Genomic DNA, 27,046 nt, shown 5'->3' with positions numbered 1-27,046 from the left:
GTGATAATCGGCCTTTGGCCTCCTGCCTGAATTCCATGGGAATTCGGCTTTTCCCAGGTAACCAAGGGCTGGGGAGTGGAAATCCAGCCCCGAGGGATTGGGGTGATCCCGGGGGTTTCCACCCCGATCCCACCGTTCCCAATGTTCTCTGTTCCCCAGGACTGGATCCTGCACCAGAACAACCCCGAGCACCTCGAGAGCTGCCGCAGGCTGCGCCAACAGTAAGGGACACGCCGGGGACACGCTGGGGATCCGCTGGGGATCCATTGGGGATCCATTGGGAATTGACAGGGGCACGCTGGGGATCCACTGGGAATTGTCAGGGACACACTGGGGATCCGCTGGGAATCTGCTGGGAATTCATTGGGAATTGACAGGGGCACGCTGGGGATCCGCTGGGAATCTGCTGGGAATTCATTGGGAATTGACAGGGACACGCCGGGGATCCATTGGGAATTGCCAGGGATCCATTGGGAATCCACTGGGAATCCACTGGGAATCCATTGGGAATCGCCAGGGATCCATTGGGAATCCATTGGGAATTGCCAGGGATCCATTGGGAATTGCCAGGGATCCATTGGGGATCCATTGGAGAATCCATTGGGAATTGACAGGGACACGCTGGGAATTCATTTGGAATCCATTGGGAATTACCAGGGATCCAGTGGGGATCTGCTGGGGATCCATTGGGAATTGCTGGGGATCTGCTGGGAATCCATTGGGAATCTGCCAGGGATCCACTGGGGATCTGCCGGGAATGCATTGGGAATTGCCAGGGATCCAGTGGGAATCCTTTTGGAATCTGCATGGGATCCACGGGGAATCCATTGGGGATTGCCAGGGATCTGTGGGGAATCCACTGTGGAATCCGTTGGGGATCACTTGGGATCCACTGGGGATCAATTGGGGACCCACTGGGATTGCACTGTTGGATCCATGTGGGATCCATTGGGAATCAATTTGGGATCCATTTGGAATCCACTGAGGTTCCATTGGGAATGCACTGGGAATCAGTTTGGGATCTGCCAGGGATTGCACTGGGGGACCCATTTGGGATCATTTGGGAATCCCCTGGGGATCTGCCAGGAATCTGTTGGGAACCCATTGGGGATCCACTGGGAATTCACTCGGGATCCACTGAGAATCCACTGGGGATCCATTGGGAATCAATTTGGAATCCACTTGGGGATCCATTTGAATCCATTTGAATCCACTGGGGATCATTTGGGGGTCTGCCAGGGATCCACTGTGTAATCCATACAGGAGCCATTGGGAATCCACTGAAGAATCCATTTGGGGACCCACGGGGGATCTTTTTGGGATCCACTGGGAATCAGTTGGGAATTCACTGGGGATGCATTGGGAATCCACTGTGGAATCCATTTGGGATCTTTATTTAGATCCACTGGGAATAAGTTGGGAGCTCACTGGGAATCCATTTGGGATCCATTTGGGATCCACTGAGAATCACGGAATGCTGGAGAGGGACCTTAAATCCCAACAATTCCACCCCATCCGTGGGCAGGGACACCTCCCACCATCCCAGCCTGGCCTTGGGCACTGCCAGGGATCCAGGGGCAGCCCCAGCTGCTCTGGGAATTCCAGCCCAGGCAGGAATTCCTTGCCAAGATCCCAGCCCAATCTCCCCTTTCCCAGTGGGAGCCATTCCCTGGCTCCTGTCCCTGCAGGCCTTGTCCCCAGCCCCTCTCCAGCTCTCCTGGAGCCCCTGCAGGGGCTCTGAGGATTCCCTGGAATTTTCCCTTCTCCAGGGGAGCATTCCCAGCTCTCCCAGCCTGGCTCCAGACCAGAATCCTGGAATTGTGCTGGGAGTGACCCTAAATCCCCTCCATTCCCACCTTTCCCTATCCCAGGCTGCTCCAAGCCCTGTCCGGGCTGGCCTTGGACATTCCAGCATTTCCCTGGATTCTCCCCCCCAATCCCAAAAAACCTTTGGGATTTCAGACACCCCATGGGCTCTAATCCTGAACCATCCCACAATCACAGCTCCCCTCTGCAATCCCTCCGAGTTTTCCCTGCAATTTCCCCTTTCCAGGTGAACATTCCCAGTTCTCCCAGAGCCAAAGGGGCTCCAAAATCCTGGAATGCTTTGGGGTGGGAGGAACCTCCAGTCCCATCCAGGGACATTCCCAAGCAGGAATCAACACTTGGTGCTTTTGGGGTCCCAGATGGGAAAATTTATCCGGGAAAAAAAAAAAAAATCCCTTTTATTTTTTTGTTTTTTTGGGAATTTTGGCTTTTCCAGTGACATTTTTCCATTTTTCCCTTTGGCACTGGCAGATATCCCGAGTGGAACCCTGAGGCTCACTCCTCCAGCAGGTACCTCGTGCTTTTCATTCCTTCCCTTAATTACACATAATTAATAATTAATTTTAACCTTTTCATTTCCCTGATTCGCCCTCTCAACCCCTCCCCACGAGGTCACATTTTTATCATAAAATTTCAGGACATTTTCATGGGATTTTGTCTCAAATTCCACGGAATTCCGAGCTGGTTTGGGTTGGAGGGACCTTAAATTCCACATATTTTTATCCAATTTTTTTTTTCCATTTATTTTCAAATTAGTTTCCAGGTTTTTCCATTATTTCTGGGTTTTTTTGATTTTTTTTTTCCAGTTTTTCCCAGTTTATCTAATTTAGTCCAGCTTTGTCCATTTTTCCCAGTTTCTCCATTTTTTTCCACTTTTATCCCTTCTATTCCAGTTTAATCCCAATAAATCCATTTTTTCCATTTTCCTCAGTTTTCTCAATTTCTTTCCATTTCTTTCCAGTTTTGTAAATTTTTTTTCCATTTTTTCCAGTTTAGTCCTGTTTTTTCCAGTTTTATCCCTTTTATTCCAGTTTAATCCATTTGGTTCAAGTTTTGTCCAGCTTTTTCCAGTTATGTCCATTTTTCCCAGCTTCTCAATTTTTTTTCCATTTTCATTTTTTCTTCCTTTTTTTCCTTTTTTTTTTCCCTTTTTTCCCATTTTTCCCATTTTTCCATTTTTTCCATTATTTCCTTTTTTTTTTCCATTTTTTTTCCTTTTTTTCCCACTTTTTTCCAGTTTTGTCCCTTTCATTCCAGTTTGATCCTGTTAAGTCTCATTTACTCAGTTTTTCCCAGTTTTTCCAGTTTTATCCATTTTTCCCAGTTTTTCTAGTTTAGTCCAGATCTGTCCAGCATTTTCCCATTTTTTTCCTCATTTTCCCTTTTCCCCACAAATCTCATTTCCCAAATCCCCTTTTTCCCCAAATCCCCTTTTCCCATATTCAGTTTAATCAGATTTTTTCCCAGTTTTTTCCCAGTTTTTTCCCAGTTTTTTCCCAGTTTTTTCCCAGTTTTTTCCCAGTTTTTTCCCAGTTTTTTCCCAGTTTTTTCCCAGTTTTTCCCCAGTTTTTCCCCAGTTTTTTCCCCCAGTTTTTCATCAGTTTTTCCTCAGTTTTTTCCCAGTTTTTTCCCAGTTTTAATCACTTTTTTCCCAGTTCTTAATCAGTTTTTTCCCCAGTTTTTAATCAGTTTTTAATCCGTTTTTCCCAGTTTTTCGTCATTTTCCCCCAGTTTTTTCCCCATTTTTTACCCAGTTTTTAATCAGTTTTTTTCCCAGTTTTTTCCCAGTTTTTCATCAGTTTTTTTCCCAGTTTTTTCCCAGTTTTTCATCAGTTTTCCCCCTGTTTTTCCCCATTTTTTTCCCAGTTTTTAATCAGATTTTCTGTAGTTTTTAATCAGTTTTTCATCAGTTTTCCCCCAGTTTTTCCAGTTTACTCCAGATCTGTCCAGCGTTTCCCATTTTGTTTCTCATTTCCTCCTTTCCCCAATCCCCCTTTCCCCAAATTAGTTTGGGGAGTTTTTCCCCAGTTTTTAATCAGGTTTTTCATCAGTTTTTCCCCAGTTTTTCATCAGATTTTTCCCCAAATTTTTTCCTAGTTTTCCCCCAATTTTTCATCAGTTTTTCCTCCATTTTTTTCCCAGTTTTTATCACTTTTTTCCCAGTTTTTAATCAATTTTTCCCCAGTTTTCCCCCAGTTTTTTTCCAAGTTTTTTCCCAGTTTTTCATCAGTTTCCCCCCAGTTTTCCTCCAGTTTTTCCCCATTTTCCCCCCAGTTTTTCAACAGTTTTTAATCAGTTTTCCATCTTTTTCCCAGTTTTAATCACTTTTTTCCCAGTTTTCCATCAGTTTTCCTCCAGTTTTTCCCCATTTTTTCCCCCAGCTTTTAATCAGTTTTTCATCAGTTTTTAATCCGTTTTCCCCAGTTTTTAATCAGTTTTTAATCAGTTTTCCCCCCAGTTTTTCCAGTTTACTCCACATCTGTCCAGTGTTTCCCATTTTGGTTCTCATTTTTTCCTTTCCCCAATCCCCCTTTCCCCAAATTTGTTTGGGGAGTTTTTTCCCCAGTTTTAATCACTTTTTTCCCAGTTTTTAATCAGGTTTTTCCCCAGTTTTTCCCCAGTTTTTCATGAGTTTTCCCACAGTTTTTCCCCAGTTTTTCATCAGTCTTTCCCCAGTTTTAATCACTTTTCCCCCAGTTTTTAGTAAGTTTTTAATCCATTTTCCCCAGTTTTTAATAAGTTTTTAATCCATTTTTCTCCATTTTTTAATCAGTTTTTCATCAGTTTTCCCCCAGTTTTTCGTCACTTTTTCCCCAGTTTTTAATCAGTTTTCCCCCAGTTTTTAATCAGCTTTTAATCAGTTTTCCCCAGTTTTTCATCAGTCTTTCCCCAGTTTTAATCACTTTTTCCCCAGTTTTTAATCAGTTTTCCTCCAGTTTTTCCCCAGTTTTTCATCAGTTTTTAATCTGTTTTCCCCAGTTTTTAATCAGTTTTTCCCCAGTTTTTCATCAATTTTTTCCCCATTTTTTCCCCCAGTTTCCCCCACTTTTCCCAGTTTGCTCGATCTGCCCGGCGTTTCCCGGTCTGTCTCTCATTTCCCCTCTCTCTCTCTCTGTGTCCGTGTGTCCGTGTGTCCGTCTGTCTGTCCGTGTGTCTGTCCGTCTGTCCGTGTGTCCGTCTGTCCGTGTGTCCGTCCGTGTGTCCGTGTGTCCGTCCGTGTGTCCGTGTGTCCGTCCGTGTGTCCGTGTGTCCGTCCGTGTGTCCGTGTGTCTGTCCGTGTGTCTGTCTGTCCGTGTGTCTGTCTGTCCGTGTGTCTGTCCGTGTGTCTGTCCGTGTGTCTGTCCGTGTGTCTGTCTCTCTGTCTGTCTCTCTGTCCGTGTGTCCGTGTGTCCGTCCGTGTGTCCGTCCGTGTGTCTGTCCGTGTGTCCGTGTGTCCGTCCGTGTGTCCGTCCGTGTGTCCGTGTGTCCGTCCGTGTGTCCGTGTGTCCGTCCGTGTGTCCGTGTGTCCGCTCAGGCATGCCGCTGACCGCAAGGAGAACCGCACCCCCCGCCGCCGCTCGGCCTCCCCGCCCAGCCCCTCCCGCCGCCGCTCCCGGGCCCCGCCGCTGCCGCCGCCGCCGCCGCCTCCGGGCTCCGCGCGCCGCCGCCGCTCCCGCTCCCGCAGCCCCGGGCGGCTCCGGCGGCCGCGCTCCCGCAGCCCCGGCGGGCGGCACCTCCCGCGGCCCCGCTCCCGCTCCCGCTCCCGGCCGCGGAGCCTGGCCCGGGGCAGCCCCCGGCCCCGCCGCTCCGACAGCGCCGAGCGCGCCCGCAGCCGCCCCAGCCGCGCCTCCGAAGGTCCCTGCGCGAACCGGGCCGGGCGGGGATCCCGGGGATGGCGGGGATGGCGGGGATCGCGGCGAGGGGAGCCGGGAATTCCCGGGGATTTGTGGGATTCGCCAAGTTCTCTTCACTCACACAAAGGGGATCCGGGAAATTCTGTGGGGTTCCCGAAGTTTTCTTCATTCACACAATGGGGATTTTGGGGATTCTCTGGGGTTCCCGAAGTTTTCTTCACTGCCCACAGAGGGAATTTTGGGAATTCTGTGGGGTTTGCGATTTGTGGGATTTGCAAAGTTTTCTTTGCTCACGCCAAGGGGATTTTGGGAATTCTCTGGGATTTGTGGGATTCGCCAAGTTTTCTTCACTCTCCCAAAGGGAATTTTGGGAATTCTGTGGGGTTCCCGAAGTTTTCTTCACTCACACAATGGGGATTCTGGGAATTCATGGCAATTCCCAAAGTTTATCCTCCTGCAAAGGGAATTTTGGGATTTCTGTGGGATTCACGAAGTTTTCTTTATCCCCACAAAGGGAATTTTGGGAATTCTATGGGATTCACAATTTGTGGGGATCCCGAGGTTTTCTTCACTCTCCCAAAGGGGATTCTGGGGATTCTGTGGGGATCCCGGAGTTTTCTTGACTCCCACAAAGGGGAATTTTGGGAATTCTCTGGGGTTCCCGAAGTTTTCTTTACCCCCCGCAAAGGGAATTTTGGGATTTCTGTGGGATTCACGAAGTTTTTTTCACTCACACAATGGGAATTTTGGGGATTCTGTGGCGTTCACAAAGTTTTCTTTATCCCCACAAAGGGAATTTTATGGGATTCACAATTTGTGGGATTCACGAAGTTTTCTTCACCCCCCACAAAGGGAATTTTGGGAATTCACGGCAAAAATTCCCAAAGTTTTCTTCATCTCCGGTTGGAATTTTGGGAATTCACTGGGATTCCTGAGGGTTTTTCCTGCCTGATCAAAATTTTGGGAATTCTCAGTGGGATTCCTGATGGGAATTTTGGGAATGCTCCGTGGAATTCTTGTTGGTTTTTCACTCCCAATGGGAATTTTGGGAATTCACGGCAATTCCTGAAGTTTTCTTCACCCCCCAATGGGAATTTTAGGAATTCAGTGGAATTCCCAGATTTTCACCCCTAATTGGAATTTTGGGAATGCTCAGTGGGATTCCCGATGATTTTTTTTTTAATCCTCAGTTGGAATTTTGGGAATGTTTAGTGGGGTTCCCAATGGGAATTTTGGGAATTCTGTGGTGTTCCCAAAGTTTTCTTCACCCCCAATGGGATTTGGGAATGTTCAGTGGGATTCCCAATTGTTTCTTCACCCCAATCAGAATTTTGGGAATGCTCAGTGGGATTCCCGATGATTTTTTTCTAATCCTCAGTTGGAATTTTGGGAATGTTTAGTGGGATTCCCAATGGGAATTTTGGGAATGCTCTGTGGGATTCACGAAGTTTTCTTCACCCCCCCAATGGGAATTTTGGGAATTCACTGGGGTTCCCAAAATTTATCCTCCTCCCCCAAAGGGAATTTTGGGAATTCACTGGGATTCTCAAATTTTCACCCCTAATTGGAATTTTGGGAATGCTCAGTGGGATTCCTGATGGGAATTTTGGGAACGCTCAATGGGATTCCCAGTGGGAATTTTGGGAATGCTCAATGGGATTCCCAGTGGGAATTTTGGGAATGCTCAGTGGGATTCCTGATGGGAATTTTGGGAATGCTCAATGGGATTCCTGATGATTTTTTCATCCCCAGTCAGAATTTTGGGAATTCTCAATGGGATTCCCAATGGTTTTCTTCACCTCCTGTTGGAATTTTGGGAATTCACTGGGATTCACGATGATTTTTAGATCCCCAATGGGAATTTTGGGATTGCTCAGTGGGATTCCCAAATTCTCACCCCTGATTTGGAATTTTGGGATTGCTCAATGGGAATTTTGGGATTGCTCAATGGGATTCCCAACTTTTCACCCCTAATTGGAATTTTGGGAATGCTCAATGGGAATTTTGGGATTGCTCAGTGGGATTCCCAAATTTTCACCCCTAATTGGAATTTTGGGAATGCTCAATGAGATTCCCAAAATCTTTTTAAACCCAATGGGAATTTTGGGATTGCTCAGTGGAATTCCCAAATTTTCCCCCCTTATTGGAACTTTGGGAATGCTCAATGGGAATTTTGGGATTGCTCGGTGGGATTCCCAAATTCTCACCCCTGATTTGGAATTTTGGGAATGCTCAATGGGAATTTTGGGATTGCTCAATGGGATTCCCAAATTTTCACCCCTAATTGGAATTTTGGGAATGCTCAATGGGAATTTTGGGATTGCTCAATGGGATTCCCAAAATCTTTTTAAACCCAGTGGGAATTTTGGGATTGCTCAATGGGATTCCCAAATTTTCCCCCCTAATTGGAACTTTGGGAATGCTCAATGGGAATTTTGGGATTGCTCAATGGGATTCCCAAATTCTCACCCCTGATTTGGAATTTTGGGAATGCTCAATGGGAATTTTGGGATTGCTCGGTGGGATTCCTGAATTTTCACCCCTAATTGGAATTTTGGGAATGCTCAATGGGATTCCCAAAATCTTTTTAAACCCAGTGGGAATTTTGGGATTGCTCAATGGGATTCCCAAATTTTCCCCCCTAATTGGAATTTTGGGAATGCTCAATGGGAATTTTGGGAATGCTCAATGGGAATTTTGGGATTGCTCAGTGGAATTCCCAACTTTTCACCCCTAATTGGAACTTTGGGAATGCTCAATGGGAATTTTGGGATTGCTTGGTGGGATTCCCGAATTTTCACCCCTGATTTGGAATTTTGGGAATGCTCAGTGGGATTCCCAAAATCTTTTTAAACCCAATGGGAATTTTGGGATTGCTCAGTGGGATTCTCAAATTTTCACCCCTAATTGGAATTTTGGGAATGCCCAGTGGGATTCCTGATGGTTTTCTTCACCCTCAATGGGAATTTTGGGAATTCACTGGGATTCCTGATGATTTTTTCAACCCTTATCAGAATTTTGCTCAGTGGGGATTCCCAAAGTTTTTTTTTTTATCACCAGTGGGAATTTTGGGAATGTTCAATGGGATTCCCAATGGGAATTTTGGGACTGCTCAATGGGATTCCTGATGATTTTTCATCTCCAGTCAGAATTTTGGGAATGATCAATGGGATTCCCAATGAGAATTTTGGGAATTCCCAATGGGATTCCCAATGATTTTCTTCACCTCCTGTTGGAATTTTGGGAATTCACTGGGATTCACGATGATTTTTAGATCCCCAATGGGCAATTTGGGATTGCTCAGTGGGATTCCCGAATTTTCACCCCTAATTGGAATTTTGGGAATGCTCAATGGGAATTTTGGGAATGCTCAATGGGAATTTTGGGATTGCTCAGTGGGATTCCCAAATTCTCACCCCTAATTGGAACTTTGGGAATGCTCAATGGGAATTTTGGGATTGCTCAGTGGGATTCCCAACTTTTCACCCCTAACTGGAATTTTGGGAATGCTCAATGGAATTCCCAATGGGATTCCCAAAGTTGTTGGTTTTTTTTTCCCACCCCCAAAGGGAATTTTGGGATTCCCAGGATTTTTTTTAGGGATAAATTCAAATCCTTGGGAATGCTCCAGCCAATAACCGACCTGTGGGTTCTCTGCAGCCTCGCAGCAGCCGGGCATTAATTAAGGACTAATTAAGGACTAATTAAAGCAGCGCAGGAAGGCTCCAAGCTCGTAAGTACTGCGGGCTCAGAGAGGAGCAGGCTCCCAAAGAATTCCCAGAGAATTCCCAGAGAATTCCCAGAGAATTCCCAAAGAATTTAAAAAATAAAAATTAAAAAATAAAAATTTTTAAAAATCCCAAAAAATTCCCCCAAAATTCCCATTTGATTCCCAAAATTCCCCCCCCCCCAAAAAAAAAAAATCCAACGAATTCCTGGGGTTTTTTCCCAAAATCTGAAGAAATTCCAAAAAAATCCCTCAAAAATTCCCCAAAATTGCCATTTTTCCCAAAAATATAAATTAAAAAAAAAAATTGAAAATCCCTTCTCCCCCCCCCAAAAAAACCCCAAAAATTCCAAAAGAAATTTCCCAAAAATTCCCCAAAAATTCCCATTTTCTTCCCAAAATATTCCGAAAAAATTCAAAAATTTTGTAAAGACTCCCGTTTTTTCCCAAATTCCAAAAGAAATGCCAAAAAAAAATTCACAAGAAATTCCCGTTTTTTTTCCCTAAAATTTTTAAAAAAATCCCCAAAAATTCCCATTTTCATCCCAAAAAATCCCAAAAAATTATCTTTTTTTTTTCCCTAGAAAAATTTTTTAAAATCCTGGGTTTTTTCCCCCAAAATAAAAAAAATCCCCAAAATCCCCATTTTTCCAAAATTTTCCCCAAAAAATGCCCCAAAATTCCCATTTTCCCAAAATTCCCATTCCCCCCCCAAAAATTCCCATTTTCTCACAAAATAAATCCCCTAAATTCCCATTTTTGTCAAAAACATCCCCCAAAATTCCCATTTTCTCCAAAAATCCCCATTTTTTCCCAAAATTCCCCAAAAATTCCCATTTCTCCCCAAAAATTCTCATTTTTTCACAAAATAGATCCCAAATAATTCCCATTTTTGTCTAAAAAAATACCCCAAAATTCCCATTTCTTCCCCAAAATTCCCATTTTCCCAAAATTCCTAAAAAATCCCCAAAATTCCCATTTTCCCCCAAAATCCCCATTTTCCCCCAAATCCCCATCAATCCCCAAATCCATTTTCCCGTAAATCCCCATGAATCCCCAAATCCCCGTTTCCCCATCAATCCCCATTTCTTCCCCAAAATCCCCATTTCCCCCCATTTTTCCCCAAAATCCCCATTTTTCCCCCAAATCCCCATTCCCCCCCCAGTCCCCATTTTCCCCCATCAATCCCCATTTTCCCCCATTCCCCCAAATCCCCATCAATCCCCATTTCCCCCATCAATTCCCAAATCCCCATTTTCCCCCCATTTTTCCCCATTCCCCCCATCAATCCCCAATCCCCATTTCCCCCCAATCCCCATTCCCCCCAAATTCCCATTTTCTCCCCCAATCTCCATTTCCCCCAAATCCCCATCAATCCCCATTTTCCCCCAATCCCCATTTTCCCCCAAATCCCCATTTTTCCCCCATCAATCCCCAATCCCCATCAATCCCCAATCCCCATCAATCCCCAATCCCCATTCCCCCCAAATTCCCATTTTCTCCCTCAATCTCCATTTCCCCCAAATCCCCATCAATCCCCATTCACCCCAAATCCCCATCAAACCGTTTCCCCCAAATCCCCATTTCCCCCCCAAAATTCCCATTCCCCCAAATCCCCATTTTCCCCCCAAATCTCCATTTCCCCCAAATCCCCATTTTTCCCCCATTTCCCCCATCAATCTCCGTTTCCCCCATCAATCCCCGTTTTCCCCCCCCAATCCCCATCTCCCATTTCCCCCATTTTCCCCCCATCAATCCCCATTTTCCCCCATTTCCCCCATCAATCCCCCAATCCCCATTTTCCCCCACCAATCCCACTCCCGTTTCCCCCATTTTTCTCCATTTCCCCCATTTCCCCCATCAATCCCCATTGTTCCCCCACCAATCCCTCTCCCGTTTCCCCCATTTCCCCCCACCAATCCCTCTCCTGTTTCCCCCATTTTTCCCCATTTCCCCATTTTCCCCCCATCAATCCCCATTTTCCCCCATTTCCCCCCAAATCCCCATTTCCCCCATTTTCCCCCACCAATCCCTCTCCCGTTTCCCCCATTTCCCCCATTTTCCCCCCATTTTTCCCCCACCAATCCCTCTCTCGTTTCCCCCATTTTCCCCATTCCCCCCCCCAATCCCCATTCCCCCCCAAATCCCCATTTCCCCCATTTCCCCCATTTTTCCCCATTTCCCCCATTTTCCCCCACCAATCCCTCTCCCGTTTCCCCCATTTCCCCCATTTTCCCCCACCAATCCCCCTCTCCCGTTTCCCCCATTTTCCCCATTCCCCCCATCAATCCCCAATCCCCATTTCCCCCCCAATCCCCATTTCCCCCAATCCCCATTTCCCCCAATCCCCATTTTCCCCCCACCAATCCCCATCTCCCGTTTCCCCCATTTTCCCCCATTTCCCCCATTTCCCCCATTTCCCCCACCAATCCCCATCTCCCATTTTCCCCCATTTTCCCCCATTTTCCCCCATCAATCCCCATTTTCCCCCATTCCCCCCATCAATTCCCATTCCCCCCATTTTCCCCATTTCCCCCATCAATCCCCCTATCCCCATTTTTCCTCCATCAATCCCCAAATCCCCATTTTCCCCCCATTTTTCCCCATTTTCCCCATCAATCCCCATCAAACCCCATTTCCCCCATCAATCCCCATTTTTCCGCCATTTTCCCCATTTTCCCCCATTTTCCCCCCATTTTCCCCATTTCCCCCACCAATCCCCAATCCCCACTTCCCCCAATCCCCATTTCCCCCCAATCCCCATTTTCCCCCATTTTCCCCCACCAATCCCCCTCTCCCGTTTCCCCCATTTTCCCCATTCACCCCACCAATCCCCAATCCCCATTTCCCCCACCAATCCCTATTTTCCCCCCACCAATCCCCATCTCCCGTTTCCCCCATTTTCCCCCATTTCCCCCATTTCCCCCATCAATCCCCATTTCCCCCATTTCCCCCATTTTTCCCCCATTTTCCCCCACCAATCCCCATCTCCCGTTTCCCCCATTTCCCCCATCAATCCCCATTTCCCCCAATCCCCATTTCCCCATTTTCCCCCCATCAATCCCTCTACTGTTTCCCCCATTTTCCCCCCACCAATCCCCATCTCCCATTTCCCCATTTTCCCCCATTCCCCCATTTTCCCCATTTCCCCCATCAATCCCCAATCGCCCATCAATCCCCATTCCCCCATTTTCCCCCATTCCCCCATTTCCCCCATTTCCCCCATCAATCCCAAATCCCCATTTTCCCCCCACCAACCCCTCTCCCGTTCCCCCCATTTTTCCCCCATTTTCCCCCCATTTTTCCCCCATTTTTCCCCCATTCCCCCCCCCATTTTCCCCCCATTTTTCCCCCATTTCCCCCATTTTCCCCCACCAATCCCCAATCCCCGTTTCCCCCATTTCCCCCATTTTCCCACAATTTTTCCCCCACTAATCCCTCTCTCGTTTCCCCCATTTTCCCCATTCCTCCCCCCAATCCCCATTGTTCCCCCAATCCCCATTTCCCCATTTTCCCCCACCAATCCCCATCTCCCGTTTCTGCCATTTTCCCCATTCCCCCACCAATCCCCGTCTCCCATTTTCCCCCATTTCCCCATTTCCCCCATCAATCCCCATCTCCCGTTTCCCCCATTTTTCCCCATTTTCCCCCACCAATCCCTCTCCCGTTTCCCCCATTTCCCCCATTTCCCCCATTTTTCCCCCATTTTCCCCACCAATCCCTCTCCCATTTCCCCCCCATTTTCCCCCCATTTTCCCCCCATTCCCCCCATTTTCCCCCCATTTTCCCCCCATTTTCCCCCATTTTCCCCCCATTTTCCCCCATTTTCCCCCATTTTCCCCCCATTTTCCCCCCATTTCCCCCCATTTTCCCCCCATTTTCCCCCCTTTTCCCCCATTCCCCCATTTCCCGCATTTCCCCCATCAATCCCCATTTCCCCCATCAATCCCCATTTTTCCGCCATTTTCCCCATTTTCCCCCATTTTCCCCCCATTTTCCCCACCAATCCCCAATCCCCACTTCCCCCAATCCCCATTTTCCCCCATTTTCCCCCACCAATCCCCCTCTCCCGTTTCCCCCATTTTCCCCATTCACCCCACCAATCCCCAATCCCCATTTCCCCCATCAATCCCCATTTCCCCCACCAATCCCCATTTTCCCCCACCAATCCCCATCTCCTGTTTCCCCCATTTCCCCCCATTTTCCCCCCATTTTCCCCCCATTTTTCCCCCATTTTTCCCCCACCAATCCCCATCTCCCATTTCCCCATTTTTCCCCCCATTTTTCCCCCATTCCCCCACCAACCCCTCTCCCGTTTCCCCCATTTTTCCCCCATTTCCCCCATTTTCCCCCCCATTTTTCCCCCATTTCCCCCCCATTTTCCCCCATTTCCCCCCCATTTTCCCCCATTTTCCCCCCTTTTTCCCCCATTTTCCCCCCATTTTCCCCCCATTTTCCCCATTTTCCCCCCATTTCCCCCCATTTTCCCCCATTTCCCCCACCAATCCCCCTCTCCCGTTTCCCCCCATTTTCCCCCCATTTTCCCCCATTTTTCCCCCTTTTTCCCCCATTTTCCCCATTTCCCCCCCCATTTTCCACCATTTTCCCCCATTTTCCACCATTTTCCCCCATTTTTCCCCCCATTTTCCCCCACCAATCCCTCTCCCGTTTCCCCCATTTTCCCCCATTTTTCCCCATTTCCCCCATTTTTCCCCCCATTTTCCCCCCATTTTCCCCCCATTTTCCCCCCATTTTCCCCATTTCCCCCCATTTCCCCCCCATTTCCCCCCATTTTTCCCCCATTTTTCCCCCATTTTCCCCCATTTCCCCCACCAATCCCTCTCCCATTTTCCCCCCATTTTCCCCCCATTTTCCCCCAATTTCCCCCCCCATTTCCCCCCCATTTTTCCCCAATTTCCCCCATTTTTCCCCCATTTCCCCCATTTTCCCCCATTTTCCCCCACCAACCCCTCTCCCGTTTCCCCCCCAGCCCGCCGAGCCGCTCTGGAGGCCGTCATGCGCACGCTGGGCCCGGGTTTCCTGGCCGAGTTCCAGAGGCACAAATCCCTGCAGGAGTCGCTGGGCAAAGCCCACGGCGTCCCCAGGAAACCCTCGCGGCCCGGCCCCAAAGGGCCCCGCAAGGACGGGGGCCCCGAAACCCCGGGACCCACCCCAAAAAGAGACCGGGAGGAGGAGGAGGAGCAGCAGGAGGAGGAGGAGGCAGCGGGGAAGAGCCAGCCCTACAACAGGGTGGGTGTGCGGATTCCTGGGGTTTGGGGGATTCCTGGGGTTTGGGGGATTCCAGGGGTTTGGGGGATTCCTGCGGTTTGGGATTCTTGGGGTTTGGGGGATATTTGGGATTCCTGGGCTTTGGGGGATTCCTGGGGTTTGGGATTTCAGGGTTTGGGGCATTCCTGGGGTTTGGGGGATTCCGGGGGTTTGGGGGATTCCTGGGGTTTGGGGGTTTTGGGGTTTGGGGGATTCCGGGGGTTTTGGGGGGTTCTGGGGGTTTGGGGCATTCCTGGGGTTTGGGGGATATTTGGGGGTTTGGGATTCCTGGGGATTCCTGGGGCTTGGGGGATTCCTGGGGTTTGGGGGATTCCTGGGGTTTGGGGGATTCCTGGGGTCTGAGGCATTCCTGGGATTTGGGAGATTCCTGGGGTTTGGGGGATTCCGGGGGCTTGGGGGATTTCTGGGTTTGGGGGGGTTGGGGAAATTCCTGGGGTTTGGGGCATTCCTGGGGTTTGGGGGATTCCTGCAGTTTGGGATTCCAGGGGTTTGGGGGTTTTGGGGTTTGGGGGATTCCTGGGGGTTTTGGGCATTCCTGGGGTTTGGGATTCCTGGGGATTCCTGGGGCTTGGGGGATTACAGGGGTTTGGGGGATTCCTGGGGTTTGGGATTCCAGGGGTTTGGGGGTTTTGGGGTTGGGGATTCCTGGGATTTGGGATTCCTGGGCTTTGGGGGATTTGGGGCACTTCTGGGGTTTCAGGGGATTCCTGGGATTTGGGAGATTCCTGGGATTTGGGGGATGTTTGGGGTTTGGGGGATTCCTGGGATTTGGGGGATTCCAGGGGCTTGGGGGATTTCTGGGCTTTGGGGGATATTTGGGCATTCCTGGGGTTTGAGGCATTCCTGGGGTTTGGGATTCCAGGGAATTGGGGGTTTTGGGGGATTCCAGGAGTTTAGGGGATTCCTGGGCTTTGGGATTCCTGGGCTTTGGGGGATTTGGGGCACTTCTGGGGTTTCAGGGGATTCCTGGGATTTGGGAGATTCCTGGGGTTTGAGGCATTCCTGGGGTTTGGGGGATTCCTGGGATTTGGGGGATTCCGGGGGTTTGGGATTCCTGGGGTTTGGGGCATTCCGGGGGTTTGGGGGATTCCTGGGCTTTGGGGCATTCCGGGGGTTTGGGGCATTCCGGGGGTTTGGGGGATATTTGGGGGTTCCTAGGGTTTGGGGCTTTTGGGGGATTCCTGGGGTTTTGGGGGATTCCTGGGGCTTGGGGCATTCCTAGGGTTTGGGATTCCTGGGGTTTTGGGGGATTCCTGGCATTTGAGGGATTTCTGGGTTTGGGGCAATTGCTGGGGTTTGGGGGATATTTGGGGATTCCTGGGGTTTGGGGGGGTTTGGGGAATTCCTGGGGCTTGGAGGTTCAGAGCAATTTCTGGGATTTGGGGCATTTCTGGGTTTGGGGGGTTTGGGGCATTTCTGGGGTTTGGGGATATTTGGGAATTCCTAGGGTTTGGGGCTTTTGGGGGATTCCTGGGGTTTGGAGGTTTGGAGCAATTCCTGGGGTTTGGGGAAGTTCCTGGGGTTTGTGGGGTATTTGGGGATTCCTGGGGTTTGGGGAGTTTTGGGGGAATTTTGGGAGTTTGGGGCATTTCTGGGGTTATGTGGTTTTTGGGAATTTCTGGGGTTTGGGAATTCCTGGGGTTTGGGGGGTTTGGAGCAATTCCAGGGGTTTGGAGGTTTGGAGCAATTTCTGGGATTTGGGAATTCCTGGAGTTTGGGAATTCCTGGGGTTTGTGGATTTTTGGGAATTCCTGGGGTTTGGTGTTGGGGTTTGACTCCAGGGAAGTTGTTCTGTGGGAGAATTCCTGCCAGGATGGAGGTGGGAATTCTGGAATTCTGTATGGGGAGGGATTTGGGGATGATTTATTCCATGATTCCCACAATCCCATCCCAAGCTTTCCTTGGAATTCCGGAATTCCATCAACATTTATTCCATAATTCCAACAATTCCAATCCAGCCTTTCCTTGGACACTTCCAGGCATGAAAATTCCTGGAATTCCAGAATTCCATCAAGATTTATTCCTCAATTCCCACCATCCCTGGTGGCTCCAAGCCAGCCTTTCCTTGGACACCTCCAGGGATGAAAAAATCCCGGAATTCTGTGGAATTCCATCAAGATTTACTCCACAATTCCAACAATTCCAATCCAACCTTCCCTTGGACACTTCCAGGGATGAAAAAATCCTGGAATTCTCTGGAATTCCAGAATTCCATCAAGATTTATTCCACAATCCATGGTGTCTCCAATCCAGCCTTTCCAGGGATGGAAAATTCCCGGAATTCTGGATTTCCATCAAGATTTTTTCCACAATTCCAATAATTCCAATCCAACCTTTCCTTGGACACCTCCAGGGATGAAAAATTCCTGGAATTTTGTGAAATTCTGGAATTCCATCAAGATTTTTTCCACAATTCCAACAATTCCAATCCATTCCAAGGTGGCTCCAATTCAATGTTTCCTTGGATGGAAAGTTCCTGGAATTCCATTTTTCCAATGGAATTCCAATAAATTTCCAATTTATTCCACAATTCCCACCATCCCTGGTGGCTCCAATCCAACCTTTCCTTGGACACTGCCAGGGATGAAAAAATCCTGGAATTTTGTGAAATTCTGGAATTCCATCATGATTTATTCCACAATTCCAACAATTCCAATCCAATCCAAGGTGGCTCCAAGCCAACCTTTCCTTGGAATGAAAAATTCCCGAAATCCTGGAATTCCATTGAGATTTATTCCACAATTCCAATCCAATCCCAGGTGGCTCCAAGCCAACCTTTCCAGGGATGGAAAATTCCCCAAATTCTGGAATTCCATCAAGATTTATTCCACAATTCCAGATGGCTCCAATCCAGCCTTTCCTTGGATGGAAAATTCCTGGAATTCTGGAATTCCATCAACATTTATTCCTCAATTCCAGTAATTCCAATCCAGCCTTTCCTTGGACACTTCCAGGGATGGAAAATTCCTGGAATTCTGGAATTCCATCAACATTTATCCCACAATTCCAACAATTCCAATCCAATCCCAGGTGGCTCCAAGCCAACCTTTCCTTGGATGGAAAAGTCCTGGAATTCTGGAATTCCATCGAGACTTACTCCACAATTCCAACAATTCCAAGCCAACCTTTCCTTGGACACCTCCAGGGATGAAAAGATCCTGGAATTCTCTGGAATTCCAGAATTCCATCAAGATTTATTCCACAATTCCAACAATTCCAATCCAACCTTTCCTTGGACACTTCCAGGGATGAAAAAATCCTGGAATTCCATCAAGGTTTATTCCATGATTCCAACAATTCCAGTCCAAGGTGGCTCCAACCCAGCCTTTCCTTGGAATGAAAAATTCCCGAAATCCTGGAATTCCATTGAGATTTATTCCACAATTCCAACAATCCCAACAATTCCAATCCATTCCAAGGTGGCTCCAATTCAATCTTTCCTTGGATGGAAAATTCCTGGAATTCCATCAACATTTATTCCACAATTCCAACAATCCCAGGTGGCTCCAATCCAACCTTTTCTTGGACACCTCCAGGGATGAAAAAATCCTGGAATTCTCTGGAATTCTGGAATTCCATCAAGATTAACTCCACAATCCAAGGTGGCTCCAAGCCAACCTTTCCTTGGAATGAAAAAGTCCCGAAATCCTGGAATTCCATCAACATTTATTCCACAATTCCAACAATTCCAATCCAATCCAAGGTGTCTCCAATCCAACCTTTCCTTGGAATGAAAAACTCATGGAATTCTTGGAATTCCATCAACATTTATTCCACAATTCCCTCAATCCCAGATGGCTCCAAGCCAACCTTTCCTTGGACACTGCCAGGGATGGAAAATTCCTGGAATTTTGTGAAATTCTGGAATTCCATCAAGATTTATTCCACAATTCCAACAATTCCAATAATTCCAATCCAGCCTTTCCTTGGACACTTCCAGGGATGGAAAATTCCTGGAATTCTGGAATTCCATCAGGATTAACTCCACAATCCCAACCTTCCAATCCAATCCAATCCGAGGTGGCTCCGATCCCACCTTTCCCTGGCCTCCAATCCCCCAAAATCCTGGAACCCCCTCCCCGTTTATTCCCCAGCCCCATCCCCTCCTGCCCTGGCCGTTCCCGGTGCCGGTTCTGTTGGAATTTTGGGAATTTTTGGGAATGGTCCCGGTGTGTTTGCAGCTGCTGCGGGAGGAGCTGCTGAGCTGCGGGACGGTGCTGCAGATCTCGGATCTGCCGGATTCGGGATTTTCCGACCAGGACATCAAGAAGTTGGTGCAGCCCTTCGGGAAGGTCAGCGACCTCATCGTGCTGCGCTCCCGCAACGAGGTCGGTCCCAAAAGGGCAAATCTGACCCCAAATCCGACCCCAAATCCGACCCCAAATCCCGACCCCAAATCCGACCCCAAATCCGACCCCAAATCCGACCCCAATTCCCGACCCCAATTCCGACCCCAATTCCCGACCCCAAATCCGACCCCAATTCCGACCCCAATTCCCGACCCCAATTCCGACCCCAATTCCCGACCCCAAATCCGACCCCAATTCCAACCCCAAATCCGACCCCAATCCCAACCCCAATTCCCGACCCCAAATCCCGACCCCAATTCCGACCCCAATTCCCGACCCCAAATCCCGACCCCAAATCCGACCCCAATTCTGACCCCAAATCCCACCCCAATTCCCGACCCCAAATCCCGACCCCAAATCCGACCCCAAATCCGACCCCAATTCCCGACCCCAATTCCCGACCCCAATCCCGACCCCAATCCCGACCCCAATCCCGACCCCAATCCCGACCCCAATTCCCACCCTACAGGGCCCGGCTGGGACGGGCCGGCCTTGGGAGGCTCCGGGCCCTTCCCGCTCGCAGTTCTGGGATTTTATCCATGGGGGATTCTCTTTCCTTCCCTTTTTCCCTCCCGTTGTCCCCCTTTTTCCCTGGTTTTTTTCCCCTGGTTTTCCCCCTTCCCATTCCCTTTTTTCTCCCTTTTTCCCTTTCTCCCTTTTGTTTTCCTTTTTCCTCCTTTCCCCCCTTTTTCTCTTTTATTCCTTCTCCTTTCCCTCCCCTTTTTCCCCTTTCCCCCTTCCCTTTTTCCTCCTTATTCCCTTTCCCTTTTCTCCTTTTTCCCCTTTTCTCCCTTTTTCCCTTTTCTCCCTTTTCCCTTTTCTCCCTTTTTCCCTTTCTCCCTTTTGTTTTCCTTTTTCCCCCTTTTTCCCTCTCCTTTCCCTCCCCCTTTTTCCCCTTTCCCCTTTCCCTTTTCCCCCTTATTCCCTTCCCCTTCTTTCCTTTCCCCCTTTTTCCTTTTGTTCTCCCTTTTGTTTTCCTTTTTCCTCCTTTTCCCCCTTTTTTCCTCTCCTTTCCCTCCCCAGTTTTCCCCTTTCCCCCTTCCCTTTTCCTCCTTCTTTCCTTTTTCCCCTTCCCCCCTTTTTCCCTTTCTCCCTTTGTCCCTTTTCTCCCTTTGTCCCTTTCTCCCTTTTTTCCTTTTGTTTTCCCCTTTTCTCCTTTTTCCCCTTCCCCCCTTTTTCCCCTTCCCCCCTTTTTCCTTTTCCCCCTTTTTCCCTTTCTCCCTTTTTTCCTTTTGTTCTCCCTTTGTTCCCCCGTTTTCCCCCTTTTTCCCTCTCCTTTCCCTCCCCCTTTTTCCCCTTTCCCCTTTCCCTTTTCCTCCTTATTCCCTTCCCCTTCTTTCCCCCTTTTTCCTTTTGTTCTCCCTTTTGTTTTCCTTTTTCCTCCTTTTCCCCCTTTTTTCCTTCTCCTTTCCCTCCCCCTTTTTCCCCTTTCCCGTTCCCTTTTCCTCCTTATTTCCTTTCCCTTCTTTCCTTTTTCCCCTTCCCCCCTTTTTCCCTTTTCTCTCTTTTTCCCTTTTCTCTCTTTTTCCCTTTTGTTCCCCCTTTTTCCCTCTCCTTTCCCTCCCATTTTCCCCCTTTCCCTTTCCCTTTTCCTCCTTATTCCCTTTCCCTTCTTTCCTTTCCCCCTTTCCCCTCACCCTTGCATTCCCCCTGCCATTCCCAATCCCGGCCGGATTTCCCCTCCCTCGCCTCCCTGGGACCCCGATTCCCTCAGAGCCCCCTCCTAGCCCCGGCAATCCCTGGAATCCCGGGAATCCCGGGATTCCCTGAGCGCTGTGCGTTGCAGGCCTACCTGGAGATGAACTACAAGGAGGCCGTGATGGCCGCGGTCAAGTTTGGGGAGACGGCGCCGGTGCTGCTCAACGGGAAACGCGTGCGGATCAGCGTGGCCGAGAGAGCGCAGGTGGGGACAGCAATGGGAACGACGGGAATGACGGGAATGGCAATGGGAATGGCAATGGGAATGGCAGGAATGGGAATGATGGGAATGGGAACGATGGGAATGGGAATGGGAATGGGAATGACGGGAATGGGAATGATGGGAATGGGAATGATGGGAATGGGAATGACGGGAATGGGAATGACGGGAACGGGAATGATGGGAATGGGAATGATGGGAATGGGAATGGGAATGGCAGTGGGAATGGGAATGGGAATGATGGGAATGGGAATGATGGGAATGGGAATGGGAATGATGGGAATGGGAATGATGGGAATGGGAATGATGGGAATGGGAATGGGAATGGCAGTGGGAACGGCAATGGGAATGATGGGAATGGGAATGATGGGAATGGGAACGGCAGCGGGAATGATGGGAATGGGAACACGCGCCAGTGGGAATGCCAGTGGGAACGGCAATGGGAATGGCAGTGGGAATGGCAGCGGGAATGATGGGAACGCCAGCAGGAATGGCAATGGGAATGCCAATGGGAATAATGGGAATGATGAGAACGCCAGCGGGAATGGCAGTGGGAATGATGGGAATGCCAGCGGGAATGGCAATGCGGATGCCAGTGGGAATGAGTGCCAGCGGGAATGGTGGGAATGGTGGGAATAGTGGGAATGATGGGAATGGGAATGGCAATGTGAATGCCAGTGGGAATAACGGGAATGATGGGAACGCCAGCGGGAATGGCAATGGGAATAACTGGAATGCCAGTGGGAATGGGAATAATGGGAATGGGAATGGGACTGGGAGTTCTGACTGGGAATGGGAATGGCCACTGGGAATGGGAATGACAGGAATGCCAATGGGAATAATGGGAATGGGAATGGCCATTGGGAATAGCCACTGGGAATGGGAATGGCCATAATGGGAATGGCCATAATGGGAATGGCCATAATGGGAATGGCCACTGGGAATGGGAATTCCAATGGGAATGGCCACTGGGAATGGCCACTGGGAATGGGAATTCTGACTGGGAATGGGAATTCTGGGAATGGGAATTGCCACTGGGAATGGGACTGGGAATTCTGACTGGGAATGGGAATTCTGATGGGAGCAGGAGTTCCAATGGGAGCGGAAATTCTGACTGGGACTGGGAATTCTAACCAAGACTCCCTATTGGGACTGGGAATTCCAGCTGGGAATTCCTACTGGGAATTCCAATGGGAATTCCAACTGGGACCGGGAATTCTGACCAGGAATTGCAGCAAGGAGAGGGAATTCTGACAGCGACCAGGAGAGGGAATTCCAGCTGGGAATTCCATCAGGAATTCTGACTGGGAGTGGCAATTCCAACTGGGAATTCCTACTGGGAGTGAGAATTCCAGCCAGGAATTCCTACTGAGAATTCCAATGGGAATTCCTGTTGGGACTGGGAATTCCCACTGGGAATTCCTACTGGGAGAGGGAATTCTGACCAGGGCTGGGAATTCCAACTCGAAATTCCCACTGGGAATTCTGACCGGGGCTGGGAATTCCTGCCAGGTATTTTGACTGGGAGAGAGAATTCTTAACTGGGAATTCCAGGCAGGAATTCTGGCTGGGATTTGGGAATTCTGACAGGGAATGCCAGGCAGGAATTTGGAGTGGGAATTCCAGCTGGGAATTCCAGCCAGAGCTATTAATTAATTCCTGCACTTAAGCACTAACGATAATTAACATTTTATTTTATAACTTTATTTGTGTTGATTTCTGTATCCCTGCACACATTTTTTAATAAAAATGAAATTAATTATTTAAAAATTAATTAATGTGGTTAATTGTTAATTATTTGTCCGTTTTATATGTTTATATCTAAAATTCACACAATTGTTAATAAAGTCTTGCTGAAATGTTAATTAATGATGGACAGAATTTGTATTTTATAACTGCTTAATTAGCATTAATGAGTTGAAATTAAGCATCCTATTTGCATGTAATGTCAGTTATTAATAATTAAATTAATATTAATTACATCTTACCGTTAAGGATTAATTATTAATAATGCATTTATGGTTCCATATACATATTTTTAATTAAATAAAAATTACATTAACCTAGTCAAAATTAATTAATATACTTAATTATTGGTAACTATTAATCTATTTAATGTATTCATATATAAATCTGCACATTTGTGAATAAAATGTGAGTGAAATTTTAATGAACAACGGACAGAAGTAATATTTTATTAATTACTACTTTTATACCTTATTAATATTAATATTAATAAATATAAATAATTAAAAAGAAAAAGACATTTAAAATAAATTTAAAAAATTAAAAAAATATATATGAATAAATAATTAATTAATAAAAATAATTATATTCGTATTTTATTAATTACTACTTTTATACCTTGTCAATATTAATATTAATATTAATAAATACAAATAATTAAAAATAAAAATAAAATTTTAAAAATTTAAAAATAAATTTTAAAAATAAAAATATTCATAATTAATTAATTTAATTAATTATATTAACAATCAATTACTACTTATTAATATTACATTAATTACTACTTAATTAGCAGTAATTAATTAAAGTTCAGAATCCCATTTATCATTAATAAATCTCAAATTTTTTCCCATTCCAGGCCAAAAAACCGGTGAAAAAACGAGTCCTGAACCCCAAAAAAACCCCAACAAGCACCAAGTAAGAGCCTCATTAATGCATGGATGTTAATTACGTTAATTGGGAACCCGAGGGGCTCCAACTCTGACCTTTAATTGGGGCTTCATAATTAATAATTATTAATTAAATTGATTTTTGTGTGTCCTTTTTATCCTCCCAGGAAGGTCCCGAGCACCAGCACCAAGAGCCCCAAAGTCCTGACAGGTGAGGCCGATCTTCATTAAATAATTAATAATTCATTAATAATTAATTAATAATTAATTGTGCATTGGCCGGCTTAATTAATAAATGAATTGCCTTAATTAATTTGAACTTCATTGGCTTTTCATAGGAAATTATTGGGTGCCCAATAATTCATTTCTTTTCATTCCTGAGCTCGTTTATTTATGAATGAATTCTTAATGAGTGATCAGTCAATTAATTCATTAATTAATGAATTGGCTGAATCCATTTTAATTTTATTAATAGGAAATTCCTGGGTTCCAAATTCCTGATTTTCATCCATTCCTGACTGGCTTTTGGGATTAATTAAAATTGCAGAATTAATTCCAATTTTGGGATTATTTACCCTAAAAAAATCTGAATTTCTCCCCCAGGATCCCAATTTAATTTTTTTTTTTAAATCCTTCCTTTTTCTCCCCAAAATTATTTTTCCATCCTAAATCCAAATCCTTCTCAAATCCACTTTTTTCACCTCAAATCCACATTTGCTCCTAAAATCTCTTTTTTTTTTCCCCAAAATTTTGCCTGGATTTAATTGAAATTTTGGGACGTTTTGCCTCCAAAATCCCACAGAATGAATTCAAATTTTGGGTTTCTTTTACCCCAAAAAAATCCAGATTTTTTCCCCCCAAAAATTCCCATTTTTTTTCCATAAATTGCCCTGGATTTAATTGAAATTTTGGGATTTTTAGCCTAAAAAATCCTCATTTTTTTTCCCTCCCCAAATCTTTTTTTTTTTTTTTTTTTTGCTCCTATCCCTGGAATTCCTTGGAATTTTTGGGAATTTGTTCCCTTGGGAAGGAATCGCTGATGGGAATTGGGAATTCTGGGGTTTTTGGGGATTTTTTTGTAGGGAAAAAGGAAAAAGTGAAGAAAGCGGTGGGAGAGAAGAAAGTGAAGAAAACCTCGAATGTGGGAGGTGAGGGGGAAAAATGGGGGAAAAATTGGGAAAAATGGGAAAAAATCCCTTGGGAAATGGGGAAGAAATGGGGAAAAAATGGGGAAAAAATCTTGGGGGAAAAATCTTGGGGGAAAAATGTGGGGAAATGGGGAAAAAATTTGAGAAAATGAGAAAGTGAAATTTGGGAAAATGGGAAAAAATTTGGGAAAAATGGGAAAAAATCCCTTGGGAAATGGGGAAGAAATGGGGGGAAATGGGGAAAAGAGGGGAAAAAATGGGGAAACGGAAAAAAAAATCTTGGGGGAAAAATGTGGGGAAATGGGGAAAAAATTGGGAAAATAAGAAAGTGAAATTTGGGAAAATGGGAAAAAAATCTTGGGGAAAAATTGGGAAAAAAATGGAATAAAATCCCTTGGAAAATGGGGAAGAAATGGGGGAAAGAACCTTGGGAAAATGGGAAGGAAATGGGGAAAAATTTGGGGAAATTGGGGAAAAAACTTTGGAAAATGGGAAAAAGGGAAGAGAAAATAGAAGAAAAAACCTCAGGGAAAATGGGGAAAAAACTTGGGGGAAAGAGAAAAAAAATGGGGAAAAGGGGGGAAAATGGAGAAATAGGGAAAAAATCTTGGAGGAAAAAATTGGAAAAATGAGAAAGTGAAATCTGGGAAAATGGGAAAAGAAAATGGAAAAAAAATGAGAAAATGGGGAAAAAAACTTTAGAGAATGGTGAAAAAAAATGGGGAAAATGGCAAAAAATCTCAGGGAAATGGGAAACCAAAGTTTGGGGTGAGGAAACTCAGAAATGGGGGAAAAAAGGGGGGAAATGGGAAAAGGAAATGGGAAAACCCTTGAGAAGATTGGGAAAAATTGGGAAAATGAGGAAAAAAATTTGGGGGAAAAATGGGAGGAAATGGGGAAAAAATTTGGGAAAATGAGAAAGTGAAATTTGGGGAAAATGGGAAAAAAATGGAAAAACCCTTGAGAAGATGGGGGAAAATGGGGAAAAAATGTGAAAATGGGGAAAATTTGGCAGAATGGGGAAAAATCTTGGGGGAAAATGGGAGGAAATGGGGAAAAAATTTGGGAAAATGGGAAAAGAAAATGGAAAACCCCTTGAGAAGATTGGGAAAAACTGGGGAAATGAGGAAAAAAAATTGGGGAAATGAGGAAAAAAAATTGGGGGAAAAATGGGAGGAAATGGGGAAAAAAATTGGGAAAATGTGAAAGTGAAATTTGGGAAAATGGGAAAAGAAAATGGAAAAACCCTTGGGAAGAGGGGGAAAAATGGAGGAAAATGGGGAAAATCTTGGGGGAAAATGGGAGGAAATGGGGAAAAAAATTGGGGAAATGGGAAAAGAAAATGGAAAAACTCTTGAGAAGATGGGGAAAATGGGGAAAATTGGCAAAAAGTCTCAGGGAAATGGGAAACCAAAGTTTGGGGGGAGGAAACTCAGAAATGGGGGAAATTTGGGAAAATAGGAAAAGAAAATGGGAAAACCCTTGAGAAGATTGGGAAAAATTGGGGAAATGAGGAAAAAAAATTGGGGAAATGAGGAAAAAAAATTTGGGGGAAAAATGGGAGGAAATGGGGAAAAATTTGGGAAAATGTGAAAGTGAAATTTGGGAAAATGGGACAAGGAAATGGAAGAAAAAAGCTTGGGAAGATGGGGAAAAATGGGGAAAAAGGGGAAAATTTGGTGAAATGGGGAAAAAAATCTTGGGGGAAAATGGGAGGAAATGAGGAAAAAATGGGAAAATGGGAAAAGAAAATAGAAAAACTCTTGAGAAGATGGGGGGAAATGGGGAAATTTGTCAAAATGGGGGGAAAATCTTGGAAAAATGTGGGGAAATGGGGAAAAAATTGGGAAAACGAGAAAGTGAAATTTGGGGAAAATGGGAAAAGAAAATGGAAAAACACTTGAGAAGATGGAGGAAATGGAGGAAAATGGGGAAAATCTTGGGGGGAAAATGGGAGGAAATGGGGAAAAATCTTGGGAAAATGAGAAAGTGAAATTTGGGAAAATGGGAAAAGGAAATGGAAGAAAAACCTTGGGAAGAGGGGGGAAAAGGGGGAAAATTGGGAAAAAGGGAAAAATTTGAGAAATGGGGAAAAAATCTTGGGGGAAAATGGGAGGAAATGGGAAAAATTGGGGAAATGGGAAAAGAAAATGGAAAAACCCTTGAGAAGATGGGGGGAAAATGGGGAAAATCTTGGGGGAAAAATGGGAGGAAATGGGGAAAACTTGGGAAAATGAGAAAGTGAAATTTGGGAAAATGGGAAAAGAAAATGGAAGAAAAACCTTGGGGAAATGGTGAAAAAATGGGGAAAAATGGCAA

General features: G+C 46.2%; 1 protein-coding gene across 3 annotated transcripts in view; it reads left to right on the top strand.

Annotated features, from left to right (window-relative positions):
* The window catches only part of ZNF638 (zinc finger protein 638), a 65,213-nt gene that overhangs the window by 12,607 nt on the left and 25,560 nt on the right, over positions 1–27,046 (top strand). For all 3 annotated transcript variants that reach the window (XM_071455858.1, XM_071455859.1, XM_071455856.1), the window contains exons 3-11: positions 160–221; positions 2,299–2,337; positions 5,342–5,661; positions 14,378–14,637; positions 18,858–19,004; positions 20,812–20,928; positions 23,549–23,607; positions 23,747–23,790; positions 24,662–24,727. In XM_071455858.1, coding sequence (XP_071311959.1) covers positions 160–221; positions 2,299–2,337; positions 5,342–5,661; positions 14,378–14,637; positions 18,858–19,004; positions 20,812–20,928; positions 23,549–23,607; positions 23,747–23,790; positions 24,662–24,727 — 1,114 coding nt within the window. The remainder of the gene's footprint in view (positions 1–159; positions 222–2,298; positions 2,338–5,341; positions 5,662–14,377; positions 14,638–18,857; positions 19,005–20,811; positions 20,929–23,548; positions 23,608–23,746; positions 23,791–24,661; positions 24,728–27,046) is intronic.

Source organism: Agelaius tricolor, unplaced genomic scaffold (genome assembly GCF_023055355.1).
Source record: "Agelaius tricolor isolate 1412-34295 unplaced genomic scaffold, bAgeTri1.0.p SCAF_54, whole genome shotgun sequence".
In the NCBI taxonomy this organism is placed as follows: domain Eukaryota; kingdom Metazoa; phylum Chordata; class Aves; order Passeriformes; family Icteridae; genus Agelaius; species Agelaius tricolor.
The sequence above is the reverse complement of the archived record's forward strand: the minus strand, read 5'-3'. Positions and strand labels throughout refer to the sequence as shown.